This window comes from Lynx rufus, unplaced genomic scaffold (genome assembly GCF_022079265.1).
Source record: "Lynx rufus isolate CCGP_SWC_20201006 ecotype Redwood Valley unplaced genomic scaffold, mLynRuf1.p SCAF_20, whole genome shotgun sequence".
NCBI classification, from domain to species: domain Eukaryota; kingdom Metazoa; phylum Chordata; class Mammalia; order Carnivora; family Felidae; genus Lynx; species Lynx rufus.
The window spans coordinates 27,891,784-27,910,188 of NW_025814835.1; the positions used below are offsets into that span (position 1 = coordinate 27,891,784).

Here is an 18,405-nt window from a genome sequence, read left to right on the forward strand (position 1 = left end):
TCCCTCTCCCCTAGCTTTATGGATGAAACCACTTTTTGTTTGGTTAAAACTTGAAAATACTGATAGATTGTCATTTCAGTGAGGTTTTTCTACTTAGAATGCCCCGGATGTTCTTTCCCTCCACGTCCTCCTTACCCTGACTGAAGCCTGGCTTCCCCGTCCATCCGAACCTGTCTTCTCTCCTCACAAACTGTGGGGCCCGGGGGAGGGAGTTCGCCTGACTCCCTCTGCACTCTCAGACTTGGGGCTCACACCATCTCACAGTGTTGCCTCTGCCCCCGATCAGTCCCATCTTTTGGTGGCCTCTGCTTACTTTCCTCTTTTGCTGAAGGTGATGTGGTGTGCCCCTCGGTCATTGTCCACACCTCCACCTCCTGCCATTGTTCTGGGGGCAGTGTTGTTAGTCTGCTCGGGCTGCCGTAACAAAATACCACAGACCAGGGGCTTAAACAACAGAAATTACAGTTCTCACAGTTCTAGAGGCTGGAAGTCCGGGATCAAAGTGTCAGCAGGGTTCGGTTCTCCTGAGGCCTCTGTCCTTGGCTTGCAGACGGTGGCCTTCTCTCTGTGTCCTGACACGGTCTTCTCTCTGTGTGGTCACGTCTGTGTCCTGATCTCTTCTTCTTATGTGGACATGAATCGCATTGGGTCAGGGCCCACCCGGAGGACCTCATGTTATCTTAATCCCCTCTTTAAAAGCTCTGCCTTCCTATCCTGTCACATTCTGAGGTACTTTGGGTTAGGACTGAAACATATGAATTGGGGAGGGGACTCAATTCAGCCCCGCCCCAGATATGCTGATGAGACTCTCTGAGGCCTGTGCCTGGTAATCTGCATTTTAATCAAGCATCCCAAGCAATTTGTTTGCACAGCAAGACTTCAGAGCCTCTGTGCTGCTTCTTTCAATGTTCATGTGGAAAATCCCTTCACCCACACCCTGGTCCTCATCCACTTTGCTGATCGCTACCTCTCACCCACTTACCCAGTCCCCTCCGTCCCCGTGCCTCACTCAGGATCAGCCCATGAAGCTCCTCTGAGCAACACGTCCCACCTCTGGCTCAGGCTCCTGCCTCCCAGCCCTCCCATGACCTTGATGACACTGCACCCTGTCCTGAAACTCCTTCTAGCTCCTTACTCCCAACACTTCTCCTCGCCTGTCTCACGGACGTGTGGAGGATGGATTTTAGGGGCGAGTCTCTAAGAAGTCATCAAGGGCAGAGAAAAAGAGGTCCTGGGACTGGGCAAAGATTGGCTAGACTAGAGAGAGGATAAATCCAAGAGAGAGTTTGAAGGTGACTGTGGCGGGACTTGGTGAAAGAATGCCATGGGAACACAGCAGTGAGGTGAACTTTCTGCTCAGGATGTTGGGAAAAACTGTAGATGAGGTGCCATTTGAGCTAGGTGTTCTCTGAATAGGGATGTGACAGATAAGGAGAGATCGTGGCAGGAAGAGCATGTCTGTAGGTTATATATGTAAATGTGCACATAATATCTTTAAACAGGGTACGAGATGTGGGGCTATCATAGCTGTTGGTTTTGTCTTCTGTGATGCTGCTAAAGAACCCTTCCAATGAAAAAAGTCTCTAATGAAGAGCTGAATCAAAGAGCTGTCTGTCCTGGCTCTAAAGGCAGTTTGGTGCCTTCTGGGGGTCGTTGGCAGTACTTCTGAGCCCATGTCAACTTGGATTCCTCGCTCCCAGATGTTTTATCTGGCCCACATAAATTTCTCTTGTGCTGGGAACACCCACCCTGGTGTCCTTACACACCTCTACAGGAACTTGGATCTCTTTTTTTGGTCTGGATACTTCTCTGTAACAGTAAACAGAGCTGGTGACAAGTGCCACGTCCCCCATTGGTACCACGGTATAGTGAATAATGTGCAGGGCTTCCTGGCAGTCCCTTAAGTGGAGCGTCTTAGACTCATAAGTCCCAATTTAAAACCAGTTCTCTAACTTTGAAATTGTGTACTCCTGGTTTACTACTTACATACATACATATGTACATACATCCTAGGGCCTTTCAAAGAAGCAGTTAATGCCATGTCTGAGGGGGAAAGGCTTTCGGGAGCGGCCTCGCTGACTCACGCAGCCCCGGGACACGGACTAGACACACTGCTTATGATGTATGTGCACCCTGCCCTCCCTCAGGAGCCCGGTGAGATGTAGAAGCAATGTGATCTGCAATCCCTACTGCAGGCGTGACAGAAGTGATGCCACACCGCTGACGAGTGCGCGGGAGACCACTGGACTCGAGTGCTGAAAATCAAAGCTTCTTGTTAATCAGTCCGAGCTGTAATTTTTAAATTAAAGTACAAGAGGCTCTGGTAGTATGTACCCATCTGTTGGAAGTCTACGCTGCTGATAGCTAACAATACAGCTAGTTTTAATTGTCCGTAGACTTCCCGCCAGGATGGAGCTTGAGGATGGACCTCAATGGCTGGTGGGCTGGGAGGGGCCCCTGGAGAAGATCGGGAGCCCCGAGAACTTCCAGCCAAATGGACCTCAGCACTCCTGAACAAAGAGGACTGGAATTCCCAGGCGAAGGGATGGCTGCATTCCCTCATCAGTTTGCTTCTGGGAATTGCTGGGTGGTTACAGCTAAAACTGCAGAACTGTCCATCAGAATTAAGAGTCAGCAAGGCCGGTGTTCCTTCTTCCCGTTTGTGCTTCGCCATTTCAGTACTCACTCCACTTCATGCCGTTCATCCCTCTTGCTGCTACCAGTTCTGTCACTGGGAGCTAAACACAGAAGCATCAGCTTCACTTACGCAAAGGCTGAAGGTTGAAGACACTTCGTGTTTGCATTTCAGCAGAGGTGACTGGAGAAGGCAGAAAGGCTCTAATAAGTTCAGGGGCTGTGGCCCTGTGAAGAGGCAATGTAGGGGCAGGATGCTTTTGCCCCCACCCCCCTTGGTTCCAGTGCCCGCCTGTGCCAGCTCTGTGGGCAAGCAGTCATTCTCTGCCTGTCCTTCTGACCAGAGCTTTGGCTACACACACTGCGTCTTCACAGACCCACATGTTTAATGGTCAAATGTGACTTTCAGATGTCTCTACATCTCCAGATAAAAATGGGTATATTACTGAAAACGTAACGTGTGCATTGACTTTAACTTTTTGGTGATTTGTCTCATTCCTGGCATACTTTATCTTCATTTGTAGACGAATCATCCGTGAGTAGTGTCCATTTTTAAAAACAGCAGCTTTATTGCGGTATGATTCACGTCCCATACAATTCACCCCCTTAAAGTGTACTGTTCAGTGGCTTTTAGTATGTTGATAAAGTCATGCATCCGTCAGTACTGTCAAATTTCAGGACATTTTCATCACCCCCAGAAGAGACACAATACCCATTAGCAGTCACACTCTCCTCCCTCTACCTCACTCCTCAGACTCTGACAACCAATAATCTATATATTTTTTTGTCTCTGTAGATTTGCCTATTCAGGACATTTCATGTGCGTGGAATCATATAACAGGTGACCTTTTGTGTCTGGCTTCTTTCACTTAGCATATTTTCAAGGTCCCTCCACATCACAGCTCCTATTAGTACTTCATTTCTTTTTATTGCTGAGCAATATTTCATTGTACGGATAGATCACATTCAACTGTTGATGGACATTTGGGTTGTTTCTACTTTTTTGGCTATTGCGAATAACGCTACTATGAACATTCAGGTACAAGTGTTTGTGTAGACATATCCTTTCACTTCTCTTGGATATACACCCACCAGTGGAATTGCTGGGTTACATGGTTACTCTTTGTTTTACAGAACTGTTTTTCAAAAGAGGTGCACCATTTTGCATTCCCATCAGCAATATGTGAGGGTTCCAGTTTCTCCACATCCTTGCCAACGCTTCTTCATTATTCTTTTTTCCAGGTTGTTTTGGCCATTCTGGGTCCTTTTCAGTTCCATATGAATTTTAGAATTGGCTTTTCAATTCTAAAGGATTCTGACAGAGGTTGTATTTTATCTATAGATCCATTTGGGAAGTATTACCATCTTAACAATGTTAAGTCTTCCAATCAGTAAACATGGGATGCTTTTCCAGTTATTTAAATAATCTTTAATTTTTTCAGCAGTAGTATTTTATAGTTTTCAGAGCAGAAGTTTCTCACTTGTTTTTTTAAGTTTATTCATATGTTATTCTTTTTATGCTCTTTTGAAGGGAGATGTCTTATTAATTTCATTTTCAGATTGTTTATTGCAAGAGAATAGAAATACAATTGACCGAGTATATTAATTTAATACTCTACAACTTTGATGAGCTCATTTATTAGTTCAAATATTTTTTAGTGGAATCCTTATGATTTTCTTTTTTTTTTTTTTTTAATTTTTTTTTCAACGTTTATTTATTTTTAGGACAGAGAGAGACAGAGCATGAACGGGGGAGGGGCAGAGAGAGAGGGAGACACAGAATTGGAAACAGGCTCCAGGTTCTGAGCCATCAGCCCAGAGCCTGATGCGGGGCTCGAACTCACAGACCACGAGATCGTGACCTGGCTGAAGTCGGACGCTTAACCGACTGCGCCACCCAGGTGCCCCATGATTTTCTATATATAAGATCATGCCACCCATGAATAGAAGTAGTTTTACTTCTTCCTTCCCAATCTGGATGCCTAACTGCCTTGGCTAAAACCTCCAGTACCATAATGAAAACAAATGTTGAAAAGCAAATACCTTTGTCTTATTTTGAGCTTAAGGAAAGCATCCGGTCTGTCACCAAAAATTCTGTGTTAGCTGTAGGGTTTCATAGATGACTTTACGGGTTGATAAAGTCCCCTTTTATTCCTAGTTTGTTGATGGTTTTCTTTTTTTGTCATAAAAGAATGTTAGATTTGGGAGCACCTGGGTAGCTCGGTCGGTTAAGCATCCGACTTCAGCTCGGGTCATGATCTCATGGTTTGTGAGTTCAAGCCCTGCGCTGGGCTCTGTGCTGACGGTTAGGAGCTTGGAGCCTGCTTCAGATTCTGTGTCTCCCTCTCTCTGTCCCTCCCCTGCTCATGCTATGTCTCTCTCTCTCAAAAATAAGTAAACATTAGAAAAAAATTTTTTTAAAAGAATGGTAGATTTTGTCATATTTTTTTCTGAACCTATTAAAATGTTCATGTTATATTTGTTTTTTATTCTATTGATGATACATTACATTAATTGATTTTCAAAACTTATATCCTTAGGATAAATTCTACTTTGTCAAAGTATATAATTCTTCTTTATGTTGCTGGATTTGGTTTGCTAATATGTTGTTGGGGATTTTTGTATCCATATTCATAAGATATATAGGTCTTTAATTTTCTTTTCTTGTGATATCTGTGTCTGGTTTTGGTATCAGAGTAATGCTGACCTCATAAAATGAGTTGGAAAATATTCCCTCCTGTTCTTTGGAAGAATTTGAGAAGAATTGGTATTGATTCTTCTTTGAATACTTGGTAGAATTCAGTGGTGAAGACATTTGTGCCTGAGCTTTACTTTGTGAGTAGTCTTTAGATTACTGATTTAATCTTTTCACTTGTTATACGTTTATTCAGACTGTCTGTTGCTGGTAGCCAGTTCTGGTAGCCATTCTTTTACTTTCATCCTATTTAGGTCTTTGAATCTACAGTGTATCTCTCTATATAGCAGATAGTTAGATCCATTATCAATTTTGCCAATCTCTGTGTAACAGTGTGACTTTTTTTGATATTTGACTGCTGACAACTTTCAAGTTACACTACCCCCCCCCCCCCACTTTCTGCCTAATATCTGGGCAATTTGATAAAAAGACTGGATGCTTCCTCCCTTAGCACTGGTGGAAAGTTCAAGCCATGCAAGCCCTGACCCCCACAAGGGAACTCTCATCTCTTAATCACCATAAAATCCCAAGCTAGTCATCCTTCCCTGCTGTCTCAAGCCATTTTTGGACCTTCTTGGGAACCTACCATACTCTCCCCAGAATTCATTATGTGAATAATACATCTTATGTTCACTCTTGGTACATGTGTAGCGTCATCAGCCTTGATATCTGAGCAAATATGGGGTGAAAAACCCATCCTGTTTCTGCAGGATGATGACCACACTCTGCCTTTTGATTAAAATATTTAGTCCATTTACACTTAATGTAATTACTGATATGGCAGGATTTATGCCTGCCATTTTGCTATTTGTTTTCTATGTTTCGAATTTTTTTTTGGTTCCTGTATTTTTACATTACCACTTTCTTTTGAATTAAATAAATATTTTCTAGAATACTGTTTTGGTTCCCTTGTTTCTTTTAATATATACATTTTTTGTAATTTTTTAATGGTTGCCCAGAGAATTACAACTAACAACTTAATAGCAATCTAGTTCAGATTAGTACCAACTTAATTTCAATAATGTACAAAAACTTTGCTCCGTTGTAGGTTTGTTCTCTTCCCCCTCCTTTGTGCTATACTATCATATAAATTGCATCTTTATACATTTTAAATCCACCAGTGAAGTTTTATATTTACTGCTTTATGCAATTGTCTTTGATAAGATATGAGAAGAAAATAATTACAATAAAAAATCACATGATACTGTCTATACATTTGCTATGTTGTTACTTTCCCTGGTGCTCTTATTTCTTTGGTTGAATTCAAGTTGCTGTCTAATGTCTAATGTGAAGGACTTCCTTTAAATATTCTTGCAGGACAGATCAACTAGTGATGAATTTTTTTCACTTTTTGTTTATCTGGGAGTATCTAATAGCTCCTTCATTTTTAAAAATAGACTTTATTTTTTAGAGCAGTTTTAGGTTTACAGCAAAATTGGGAGGAAGGTATAAAGATTTATCATACACTCCGTTCCCCCATACATGTATACCCCCTCCATTATCATCATCCCCTACCAGAGTGATACATTTTGTTATAATTAGTGAGCCTACATTGATACATCCTTAGCACCCTGAGTTCATAGTTTACTTGTGGAGCACTCTTGGTACTGTACATTCTACAAATGGTTTGGACCATTTATAATGGTCCAATGGTTTGGACAAATTTATAATGACATGTATCCACCATTATAGTATTATACAGAGTAATTTCACTGCCCTAAAAAATCCTCTGTGCTCTGTCTCTTCTTCTGTCCCTTCCCTCCTACCCAATCTCTGGCAACCATTGATCTTTTTACTGTCTCCATAGTTTTGCCTTTCCCACCCTAACATTTTTTAACTGCATCAGGACCTTTAATCCACTCATTTTATTATCACCTCTTCTTGTACTTAGTTTTCTCTGTACCTGGATGAGATTGCATGGGCCACCATTATAATCTACCTCTAAACATGCCCTTATCTTTTCTTCCCTTATATCCTTCTATCATGCTTGCCTGGATAACCTTATCCTAGGTGAAGCCAACAAGTGACCTATTCAGTTATTGTAGATTTACTGTAGTACAACATGCAGCCTTGCGAATGGCCTCATTTTATTTTTATTAAAAAAATTTTTGTCTCAAAAATAAATAAACATTAAAACAATTAAAAAAAAAATAAAAGGGAGAGCCTGGGTGGCTCAGTCGGTTAAGCATCCAACTTCGGCCCAGGTCATGTCTCACACTCCATGAGTTCAAGCCCCATGTCGGGCTCTGTGCTGACAGCTCAGAGCCTGGAGCCTGTTTCAGATTCTGTGTCTCCCTCTCTCTGACCCTCCCTCATTCATGCTCTCTTTCTCTGTTTCAAAAATAAATAAACATTAAAAAAAATTAAAAAAAATTTTTAATGTTTATTTATTCTTGATAGAGACAGAGCACTAGTGGGGGAGGGGCAGAGACAGAGGGAGGCACAGAGTCTGAAGCAGGCTCCAAGCTCTGAGCTGTCAGCACAGAGCCCAATGGAGGGCTCGAACTCACAAACCATGAGATCATGACCTGAGCCAAAGTTGGGTGCTTAAGTGACTGAGCCACCCAGGTGCCCCAGGACTGGTCTTATTTTAAATTTATGACTCAGTATATCTCAGTTTGTACTCAAGGCTCTCCCACAACCTGTCACTCCTCTGAGGCTATACCTCTGCCCTCCTTGCAGTCTCCATAGTTGTAGTTTCTTGAACCCTGGAAAATCTTGTCCTTTATCTATGCTCTGGTCATTCTTCTTCTTCCTCTCTAAAGAACTTCACCTTCTCTCCTGCATCATCATTTCTTTTCTCTACAGGATCATTCCCACTTAGTATAATAATCTAGTATCTCACATCTTAAATATTTTATAATAAAGCATCTTTAAACCTAATCCCCACCCCAACTATTATTTCCCTTTTGTATTCCTCTTCACAACAGACTTCTTGAGAGAGGTCTATCCAGGCATCCAGGTGCTGTACCCACTTTCTCACTTCTTTCTCACTCTGTTCAAACTTTGCTGGAGGGATTCTTCCCTTCCCCCACAATTTCACTGAGGCTGCTCTTGTCCTCAACACAAGTCCTTTCCATGTGGCTAAACCAAAGATCACTCTCTATCTTTGGTGGCATTTACTTCTGAAATCATTCCTGCCTTCTCTCGGCTTCAGAGACATGTCCCCCCTGCTTCCGTGGCTGCTTCTCATCTGAGTTGCTAGCTTCTTCTGGGCTTGATCCCTAATGTTGGTGTCCCTCTAATCCTTGTCTACATCCTCTCCATGGGGGATCTAATTCCCATAGATTTCAGTGGAATCCATGTGCCAGTGATGACCAGTCATGCCAACAGTCCTGACTCCCCAGACACACATGCAATTGCCATCTTGGCCTCTCTTTATGAACATCTAATAGACACCACAAATTTATAATGTACAAACAGAACCATTGATCTGTATCTCCAAACCTATCCTTCCCCCTAGGCATCCATACTTCTTATTGGGAACAGTACCCAGTTGCCCAAGCCAAAACCCTAGGAGTCATCCATGATTCCTCTTTCCCTCAATTACTTATCCAACCCATCACCAAGTACTGTTGGTTCTCCCTCAAAAATAGATCTTTAATCTACTGGCTTCTCTCCATCTCCACAGCACCCCAGTCTTAAGCACTCTCCTCTCTTTTCTAGACAACTGTAATTATTCTGTAACTGGCCTCTTTGATTCACTCCTATAATCAGTTCTCCACATGGCAGCCAGAGTACCCTTTAAAACATAAATCAGATCAAGTTATGTGCTCACTAAAAGTGCTCTAATGACTTCCCATTAGAAAGTCACGCTTTTACCTTGACCTGTCATACCCCCAGTGCTGGCCTTGGCCCCCTTCTGAACTTCCTCTAACCCCCCTCCTCCCCTCCCCAAGATATACTAGCCTTCTCTCTGCTGGAACATTTGCTACTCATACCCATCCCCACCCTGGAGCTTCATACTTTCCTGTACCCTCTTCTCTCAGAACTTCTGTGGTCCGCTCCTGTCATTAGCATTTTGCCAGACATCACCTTCTCGCTGAATCTCTAAATCCTTTACACTCACTCACCACACTCCCCCTCCCCACTTCCATTCCACTTTAGGGCACCCTGCTCCTATGCAATCTTTGTTGCAGACGTAACTCAGAAATTTCCCAGGTTATAATTTGTTATGATTTTACTGTCCATCTTTCCTCTCCACCTGCCCCCTCTCAACTCTGCTGTAACCGTGGGGACAGGAGTCTGTTGGACTTGCTCGCTGCTGATTCCCTGTCCTATCATGATGCCGAACACCGACTGGGCTTCAGTCAACATATACAGGACCAATGAGTGAATGAGTGAGTGAATGAGTGAATGAACTTTGTTTTCTAGCTTATTTGAAGTGAGAAGGGAGGCTGTGATGTGTGGGGATGCAGTCCACCTTCTCCAAGGTACATTTTCAACAGAGAAAGGACCTGCTGCCCCTCCCACGGTGGCTGCATTTTGTGCCTTTCAGTTCTGAAGAAAAGGGGGGCTCAGTTCTGTTTCACAAAGAAAAATTCTCTTACTAGGGAAGACAGGACACATATGAATTGGAGAACAACCTAAGACAAAAGAATCTGCTGGGTTGGATGGAATCAAGTGTCGAAATATTTGAATCAGACCTGTGGTCTCCAAACACTGCCAACCCCATCAGAGTCTCCTGGGGGAGCATGTAAACAAAGCAGTTTTAGGGATCCCACCTCTGGAGACTAAAATTTGGGAAGCCTAGGTGGGACACAGGAATCTGCATTCTTCAAGAATTTCCCAGGGGATTCTGATGCTTGACCAGGACTGGGGGCCTCTGGTTTATGTGGGAAGAGGGACGCTGATCCTTCAGTGGGTTGAGTCGGGATCTGTGTAGCTGGGGAGGGAGCAGGGCCAGCCCAAGCGAGACTTGGAGGGAAAGAGGGAGGAGGCACTTAGAGGCAGGAGCAGCAGGGCCAGTGCTGGGAGCAGTGGGTGGCCAGCCACTATGTCCCTTTCTCTACCTGACAGTGGCCCGGTACCGTGTGACCGTGTGCACCGGAGAACTCGAAGGCGCAGGAACCGATGCCAACGTATACCTGTGCCTTTTTGGTGACGTGGGGGACACTGGGGAGCGGCTGCTCTACAACTGCAGGAACAACACCGACCTGTTTGAGAAGGGCAATGTGAGTGCAGCCGTGCCCCTCCCCCATGCCGCTCAACTGGTCCCAGGTCCTCTGCCCTTGTCTTCTGTCTTCCCTTCTCTGCTAAGGTAGAGCTGATATGGGTGCTGGGGCCCAGCTGTCAGAGAGGCTTGCTCAGGGGAATGGCGAACTAGCATGCACGACACCCTCCAGGCTCCTGGGACTGTTCAGCTGGGGCCTGAAGAGCCACCCAGGAGGGGTCATGGTCCCCTCCCCACCTTAAGCATTGAGAAGGGGGCAGAATAGGAGGACATTTGGGGAAGTATGAGTGGCACCTTTCTTCCCTCAGAGGTGGCCAGGTAGGGAGGAATGCTGGGCACCTTGTGTGTGGACCGGAGGACACAGGCTAGTGGAAAGCTAGGAACTTTGCCTTCTCCGCTCGACATGACCACTGGGGGCACCTTGTCATTTCCTTTTGAAAGAAAAACCAAGAAAGCACTAAACATGGGAATGGAAGAGTTGGGATCTGCTCCTAGCCTCCTTACTGATGTGCTGGGTGCCCCCCTCATTTTCAGTATCTGTCAGATGGGTTTCCTGGGGAGGCCGAGTAGGGCAATGGGAAAAGTGGCGGGCAGATCTGGGGGCAAACCCAGCCTGGGGCCAGTAGCTCCCTTCCCCCAGCCTATTTTCCCATGTCTAAAATGGGGAAGGGATGGATGCCTACCTGTAGCCAGCTGATGTGAACATTAGGGATGCGCATATATTCCCCCCCCCCCCCCCCCCGCCCCAACAGACCTGGCCTGCAGCACAGAGCAGGTGCTCAGTAGGGTGGTTGTTGCAGTAATGGGAGGCTGGAGGTGCTTACCAGGTGAAGCAGATTTGCAGACTGACCTCACATAAGTCTTGGCTCTTTCCCTGCCTGGCGATGGCAGGACAAGCCCTGGAACTCGAGTGGAGGTCTCTCTCAGGCCAATCCAGGCTGGCCTGGTTCTTGGCTGGCAAAAGTAATCTGAGTGTTGTGGGTACACGGAGGTTCATTGGGGAGGGATGGAGAGGGAGAGTTCACATAGACCAATATGTTTCTTCTCTCCCTCCCACCTACCCACCCTTTCTTAACTTTTTCCTTCTACCTCTTCTGACTCCTTTGTCCACCAGTCCCACACTCGTGTTTCTGTTCCTGGAGGCTCCCAGATGTGCTCATGTAGGCTTGGCAACTCTCCAGCCCCTACTGTATTTCTGCTGCCCCGTTAGCAGGCAGAACGGTGAAATTAGCAAGACCACTGGTCCCCCAGTCAGTATCTTTCTGTGGCAGGAGCCCAAGTTGATTAGCCAAGGAATTAATTCATGATCAATGGTTAGTGACTGGTAACAGCCTAATGTGTCCATCTTCCTGGGAGATCTGCCATTTAGAAGGAGATCATAAAGGGACGCCTGGGTGGCTCAGTCCATTGAGCGTCCGACTTCGGCTCAGGTGATGATCTCACGGTTTGTGAGTTTGAGCCCCGTGTCGGGCTCTGTGCCATCAGCTCGGAGCCTGGAGCCTGCTTCAGATTCTGTGTCTCCTTCTCTCTCTGCCCCTCCCCCACTTGTGCTCTGTCTCTCAAAAATAAATAAATGTAAAAAAAAATTAAAAAAAAAAGATCATAAGGAATGGCCATTGTTTAACCAAAAAACATAGACTTCCATTGTTGGGAACTTGATATCGAGTGACTTCCCAGTGGGAGCAGTTAGAGAAGGGGTAAGACCTGTTCTTTCTAGGTATCCCCCAGCCCACCTGTGAAAGACCAGTAGTCCAACCCATCAGCCCTGGCTTTTTTGATTTCTGGGCCCGTGTTTTCCCTTGGTGTTTGGGTCCTAAGGGAGCCACTGTCCAACTGACCCTGCTGTCTTCCCCATTTGAAGGCTGACGAGTTCACCATTGAGTCGGTCACCATGCGGAAAGTGAGGCGGGTGAGGATCAGGCACGACGGCAAAGGTGGGGGCAGCGGCTGGTTCCTGGAGCGCGTGCTCGTGAGAGAAGAAGGGCAGCCCGAGAGCGACAACGTAGAGTTCCCGTGTCTCAGGTGCGTGGGGCCTGCTGCTGCTGGCGCTCTCCCGCCTCGGTCCTGGGCCCCCGCCTTGGGAAGACTCAGCCCTACCCACCGCCGTGGACCGGGGAGTGGAGTAGCGGCTGAAGGATGTAGCTGGTGCAAGAAAGAGATGGCCCTCCCGATGGCGCTTAGACCTGCGTCCCCACCCCACCCGCAGGTGCGGAGACCCGGTTCAGGTGTCCCGGTGCGCGGCTACTGTGCCTATTTATGTACCAAAGCGTTCTTACTTTTTAAAGATACAATAGGGCAATTGCAGAATGTAACTGAGTTACCTTGGAGTGTTAGTCTCCCGCTCAATGAAACTTAAAAAAAAAAAAATGAAGATTTAAGGTTTAAGATCAGAAGATCAGAGGGTGGATGGATGGCAAGGAGCAGAGAGGGTGGTGGGTCCTCCAGGCTGGAGAGGTGGCATGAGGCACAGGAATGAGGAGGGGGCTCATGCAGAGGCCGGCAAGGGGCTGATGTGCACGTGGGGATGAAGGACGAGGTGGGAGAGTTCTGGTCACCCACTCCTTTCCCCCCTACTGGACCAGGAGGCTGCCTGGCTGATAGCTGGATGGAGCAGACTTATTCCCATCCACTCAAAAGATATTTATTAAGCACTTGCTCACACTTGCTCCCTGACCTCATGCAGTGCGTAGCCTAGAGGGGGACTAAACAATAAGGAAATGAATAAATGATGAAAGCTGTACTCATGGACTGTGAGGAACGGGATCAAGGAAACCGCACGATGGCGTGGAGGCTGCTGGGAGCGGCCACACTGAGGTGGGGTGGCTTCGAGGAGGGGGCGCTGGGTAATTTCTGTCTGCAGAGGGGACACCAAGGCTGACTTCCTGAGGAATAAAAAGGAAAGCAGCAGGGCTTCTGGATGGAAGGTCCAAAGGGGAAGCAAAGCCTGATAGGAAGCTTTGCGGGGCCCATGATGTATTAGTTTGCCGGGCTGCTGTAATAACACGCCACAGATCGAGTGGCTTACACCACAGGATTGTTGACGCATAGTTACAGAGGCCAGAAGTTCAAACTCAAGGTATCAGCAGGGCCGTGTCCCGTCTGAAGGAGCTCTGCACAGGGTTTGCCCCATGCTTCTCAGCTTCTGGTGGCCACAGGCTTTCTTGGCGATTAGATGGCCACCTTCTCCCTGTGTCTTCACGTTGCCTTCCCTCTGTGCATGTCTGTGTCTGTGTTCACATTTTCCTTTTTTATGAGGATATCAGTCATTTTGGAGTAAGGCCTGCCCTATGGTGACCTCATGTGAACTTGGTTACCCCTGTAAGGACACTATTTCCCAATAAGGTCACATTCTGTGGTACTAGGGGTTAAGACTTTAACATATCAGGGCACCTGGGTGGCTCGGTCTGTTAAGCGTGTGACTCTTGATTTCAGCTCAGGTCATGATCTCGCAGTTCATGAGTTGGAGCCCCGCGTCAGATTCTGTGCTGATGGCTCAGAGCCTGGAGCCTGCTTCAGATTCTGTGTCTCCCTTTCTCTCTGCCCCCCCCCCACTCATGCTCTGTCTCTATCCCTCTAAAATAAATAAACACTAAAAAAAAATTAAAGAAAAAAAGACTTTAACGTATCACTTTGAGGGGATGCATTTAAACCTGTAACATGGCAGCTCAGCTCTAGGGGGTTGCAGTGGAGGTGGGGAGAAAGGGCCACACTGGGGGCAGATCCCGGAGGTAGAGCTCATAGGACGTGCCCACAAGAGAGAGGGGAATTGGAGACCCCAGGTCTCTGCCTTCGGCAGATGGGCAGAGGTCATGCTCTTGCTGAAGTGGGGAGCCTGGGGAGGAAGGGTTCTGGGTGGGGAGGGGGAGGGGAGGAAGGTTTGAGGGTGGAGATGGGCTGGACTCGGGAGGTTTAGCCGGGGCACCTTAGGTTTGAGATGCTTGTGAATCGAGTAGCCAGAATCAGGCCATGAGAAATAGATCCAGGAAATGAGAGCGTAGTGATGGAATTTAAAGTCAGGGAAATGCATAGGATCCTTCAGGGAGAGCATGGATAAAGAATGGTGAAGACCGAGCCCTGAGACAGGCCAGTAAGAGGATGAGGAATCTGGAAAGGGGATGAGGAAAAAGTTGGTGTGTCCACACTGCCCGCCTTACTACACGCATGATGCAGAGGGAGTGTGGGACCAGGAGTCTTAGCCATTTCCCTGCTGTGTGGCTTTGGGCAAATTTCTTAACCTCTCTGGTCTTCTGCACCTTCCTGCCCAGCACGTGTCTTACGGTGATGGGGAGGATGGAATGGGATTGCACTTTGAAAGGAGCCAGTCTGCCAGAGGCACAGGTGATGCTGATTGCAGGGCACAAGGCAAGCTGAGGCCCCCAAACACCCCAGAGCCCTCTCTGCCCCCAGACACATAAAGTGTTCATGCATTTTTGAGAAAATGGCTTCTCGTACCTTTCTGAGGCATGTGGTGATGGCATTTGCCGACTCGAGATCCAGGAGGACTTTGAAGAAGCTGGAGGCGGGGCTGGAGCTCCATGCTGGTTCTTTTTTCACCTGAGCTGGGAGAGGACAAACCGGGCCTCTTTCTCCCAACTTCTCTGCCAGGGTCAGGTAGGGTGAGCGGTTTAGCTCTGGCAGGTGTGTGTGTGTGTGTGTGTGTGTGTGTGTGTACGTGTGTGTGCATGCTTGTACATTCTTGTGAGCCCAGGGAAAGAGCAATAAAATCACCTGTAGAGGGGCTCACCCATTGAGCAGCCTCTGGGTGCTGGGCCCAAGCGTCTGAAGCTGAAAGAAAACGGCTGTATTTGGAAATCTCGATCGATACCCTGCAAGTACTTCATTGGAAACTGAAACGGCAAGCCACGGTGTCCCTTTACCACTGCGGTGGGCCTGGGGATAGGTGAGTGGTGGAGAGAAGGTTGGGAGGCAGCATGGGTTTTCCGATGGCGGAGGGCCTGCTGGCTCCATCCTCCCCGTCCCCGTGAGTGGTGGCCAGAGCCACACCCTTCTCTGCAGTCTGCATCTGTGGGAAATGCCGGGTGACCTCTGCAGGCGGTGACCTCCGCAGGACAGGGGTGGCGGCTCCTAACGGAGGGGCTCTAGGCAGTAGTCCCCGCTCGCAAATATCTCTCCCTGACCCCCACCCACGCTGGTGTCAGCCTCAGAATTTTACAATTGCGTCTTCACGTCTTGGAATCCCGAATGATTGTGGCGTTCTAGGCTCGCAGCATTGAGAAGCCCATGGCGAGTGTAGCCACTCAGCTGCCAGCTAACATTTTGTGTGAGCTAACAGCCGGCAGGTGAGCGTGTAAGTTTGTGTGCTTGGGGTGGGGGCAAGAGAGAAGGGATGGGGATGCCGACACTCAGGTGGGGGTATATTGCAGAGAGACCGTGGTTCCCGGAGGCCTGAGCTCCGTGTCAGGAGGGCTGGGGTGGAGGCACGCCTTGGCTTCCTTTGATGGCTTCTGTGGCCAGGGAGGTGCCTCCCTGCCAGGAGTATAACAGGGCTGGGTTGCCAAGACCAGCTGTAGCACAGAGGCAGATGGGGAGACACTGGTCAACAGAGGAGTGCCTTGGCTTCCCCGCGGTGCTGGAGATCACCGAGGGTGTCTCTTCTGCTGCCGTCACCTATATCACAGACCCTCGTGAGTACTGGGGCCTGGGCACCTGGTGCTTGCACGGTCGTCTCATTTCTCAGGCTGCATCCCATGCTCGGGGCAGATGGCGCTTTTTGGGTGACCAGTGCAGTATGTTGCCCCCAGGTGGGTGACCAGCAGAGAGCTGGGGCCATGGCCCACTCTGACGTATAGAGGAGTCCCCACCATCAAACCCAGCCCTGTAGGGTCCAGACCCAACTTCTCCTCATTGGCAAATCTCATTCTTCCTTGAGGACTCAGAGCAGAGCCCCTTCCCCACAAGCTGTCCTCATTGCTCTGAATTCCTGTTGCACTTACTCTGGTTCGACAGCCATCCTTGTCCTGGTCTTCAGCACCTTGGCCGGTCTAGCCTGTCTTCTTAACTGGACAGTAGGTTCTCTAAGGGCCGAGCTGTGTCTTTACTGATCTCCGTGCATCATCTCTGCCGTCTCCTCTCCCCAGAGCCCTCAGCACACTGCCACGCACATGGTAGGCTCTCCCAAAACGAGGTGATTGTTTTTGATGATAACAGTAACACCGGTGTTCATGACTTTCAGGACAAGCTCTTTACTGTGACTGCCAAGGTCCTACATCCTGTGACCCTTCCACCTGTCTAGCCTTCTTTGCTGCAGGCTAGCTGCCCTTCCCCTGCTGTCTTCCATCCACACTGGCCTTCCACCAGCTCCCAGAGGCTCTGCTCTGTCCCAACATTTGCTGTTCCCTGGGGATGGCACCTTCTTCTTCTCCCAGATAACTCCTTGTCACCCTTCCAACATCAGCCAATACTGCCTCCTCAGGGCCGTCTTCCTCCCCAGTCTGGGCAGGGACCTTTGTTCTCAGCCCCCCTAGAGCCTTTTCCTTTGCTGAATTCCCAGTTTTGGCCTTTCTGGTGACTCTCCATGAACAGTGTGATGGCTGGTTTGTTGGCCACTCAAAGAACTAACAGCCCCTTGTCTGCCCGACAGGTGGCTGGACAAGGATAAGGATGATGGTCAGTTGGTCCGAGAGTTGCTGCCCAGTGATAGCAATGCGACACTGAAGAGTAAGTTGTCCTGAGACCAGGTGGTGGGTGTGCCCCTGATGAGAGAGGCGTCCTCCCGGCTCTTGAACTGTTCATGTCATTCCCGGAGGGCAGCAGTGGGGAGGGTGGAGGGGACGAGGCTCTGAGGGAGGATCTGGAATCCTCTTCTCTGTAGTCTCTTTGTGGCATTGGGTATGGGCCCCTGAGTGCACACAGGCCTCTGTTGATGAGAGCAACAAAGGAGGCAGCACCAGCCAAACAGACATGTCTATCCTCCCTTGTGCACCTACGATGCAGACCTTTCTGGGTGATAAAATGGAAGAACACCGACATGGCATCCTGTTTCGTGACAGGGAGCTTCGGGCCCACATGAGGATTTCACTCCTGGCTGGCTACTTCTGAGCTATTGACATCTTGAGCCAAACATGTAACCTTCTAAGGCTCTGATTCCTCACTTGTAAAGCCAAGATCAGAATACATATACAGTGCATATATAATGCGCTAAACACGGTCTGCAAAGCTTGACGTTCCTTTGTTTCAGTGTCTTCATCCATCAGAGGAGAAACTGGGCAGGGTGGTTGTTTGAGGTCCTTCATTCAAGTCTTTTACACTCAGTGGTCTTTGAATGCTTTCCTGTTGTCGGCATGTTCATACCTTGCGGGCAGGCCAAACAGGGATCAGCGTCCCAGTGTTGTTGATGAGGGGACCTGGCAGAGATGAAGGGAGCCCTGCCCCATCACAGGGCAACTTACGGAGAGCAAGGGTTAGGCTGACCACCACCACCCCACCCCCGCCCCCCGTAAACCAGTGTCCCTCCCTGGCTGCGGATTGCCCTCCTGCTGCAGCCCTTTCCACCCACCCTGCACTAATCCCTCCCTCCCTGCCTCCCACCTTGGACTCCCAGACTTCCGCTACCACATCAGCCTGAAGACCGGGGACGTCTCTGGGGCCAGCACAGATTCCAGGGTCTACATCAAGCTCTATGGGGATAAATCTGACACCATCAAGCAAATTCTTCTCGTCTCTGACAACAATCTGCAGGACTATTTTGAACGTGGCCGGGTGGATGAGTTCACGCTGGAGACCCTGAACATTGGAACCGTAAGTCTCCTTCCCAAGACCATGTGACATGCTCTCACCCACCCCGCATGTGTCCACATGTGGGTGCACGCACACACTCACATGCACACGCACTCATGCACACATTGCACACTCACATACACACAAACACACTCTCACATGCATA

General features: G+C 48.1%; 1 protein-coding gene across 2 annotated transcripts in view; it reads left to right on the forward strand.

Moving 5' to 3' along the window:
* The window catches only part of LOXHD1 (lipoxygenase homology PLAT domains 1), a 171,336-nt gene that overhangs the window by 75,385 nt on the left and 77,546 nt on the right, over nucleotides 1–18,405 (forward strand). For both annotated transcript variants that reach the window (XM_047086447.1, XM_047086448.1), the window contains exons 13-16: nucleotides 10,349–10,503; nucleotides 12,364–12,524; nucleotides 17,104–17,180; nucleotides 18,064–18,260. In XM_047086447.1, the coding sequence (XP_046942403.1) occupies nucleotides 10,349–10,503; nucleotides 12,364–12,524; nucleotides 17,104–17,180; nucleotides 18,064–18,260 (590 nt within the window). The remainder of the gene's footprint in view (nucleotides 1–10,348; nucleotides 10,504–12,363; nucleotides 12,525–17,103; nucleotides 17,181–18,063; nucleotides 18,261–18,405) is intronic.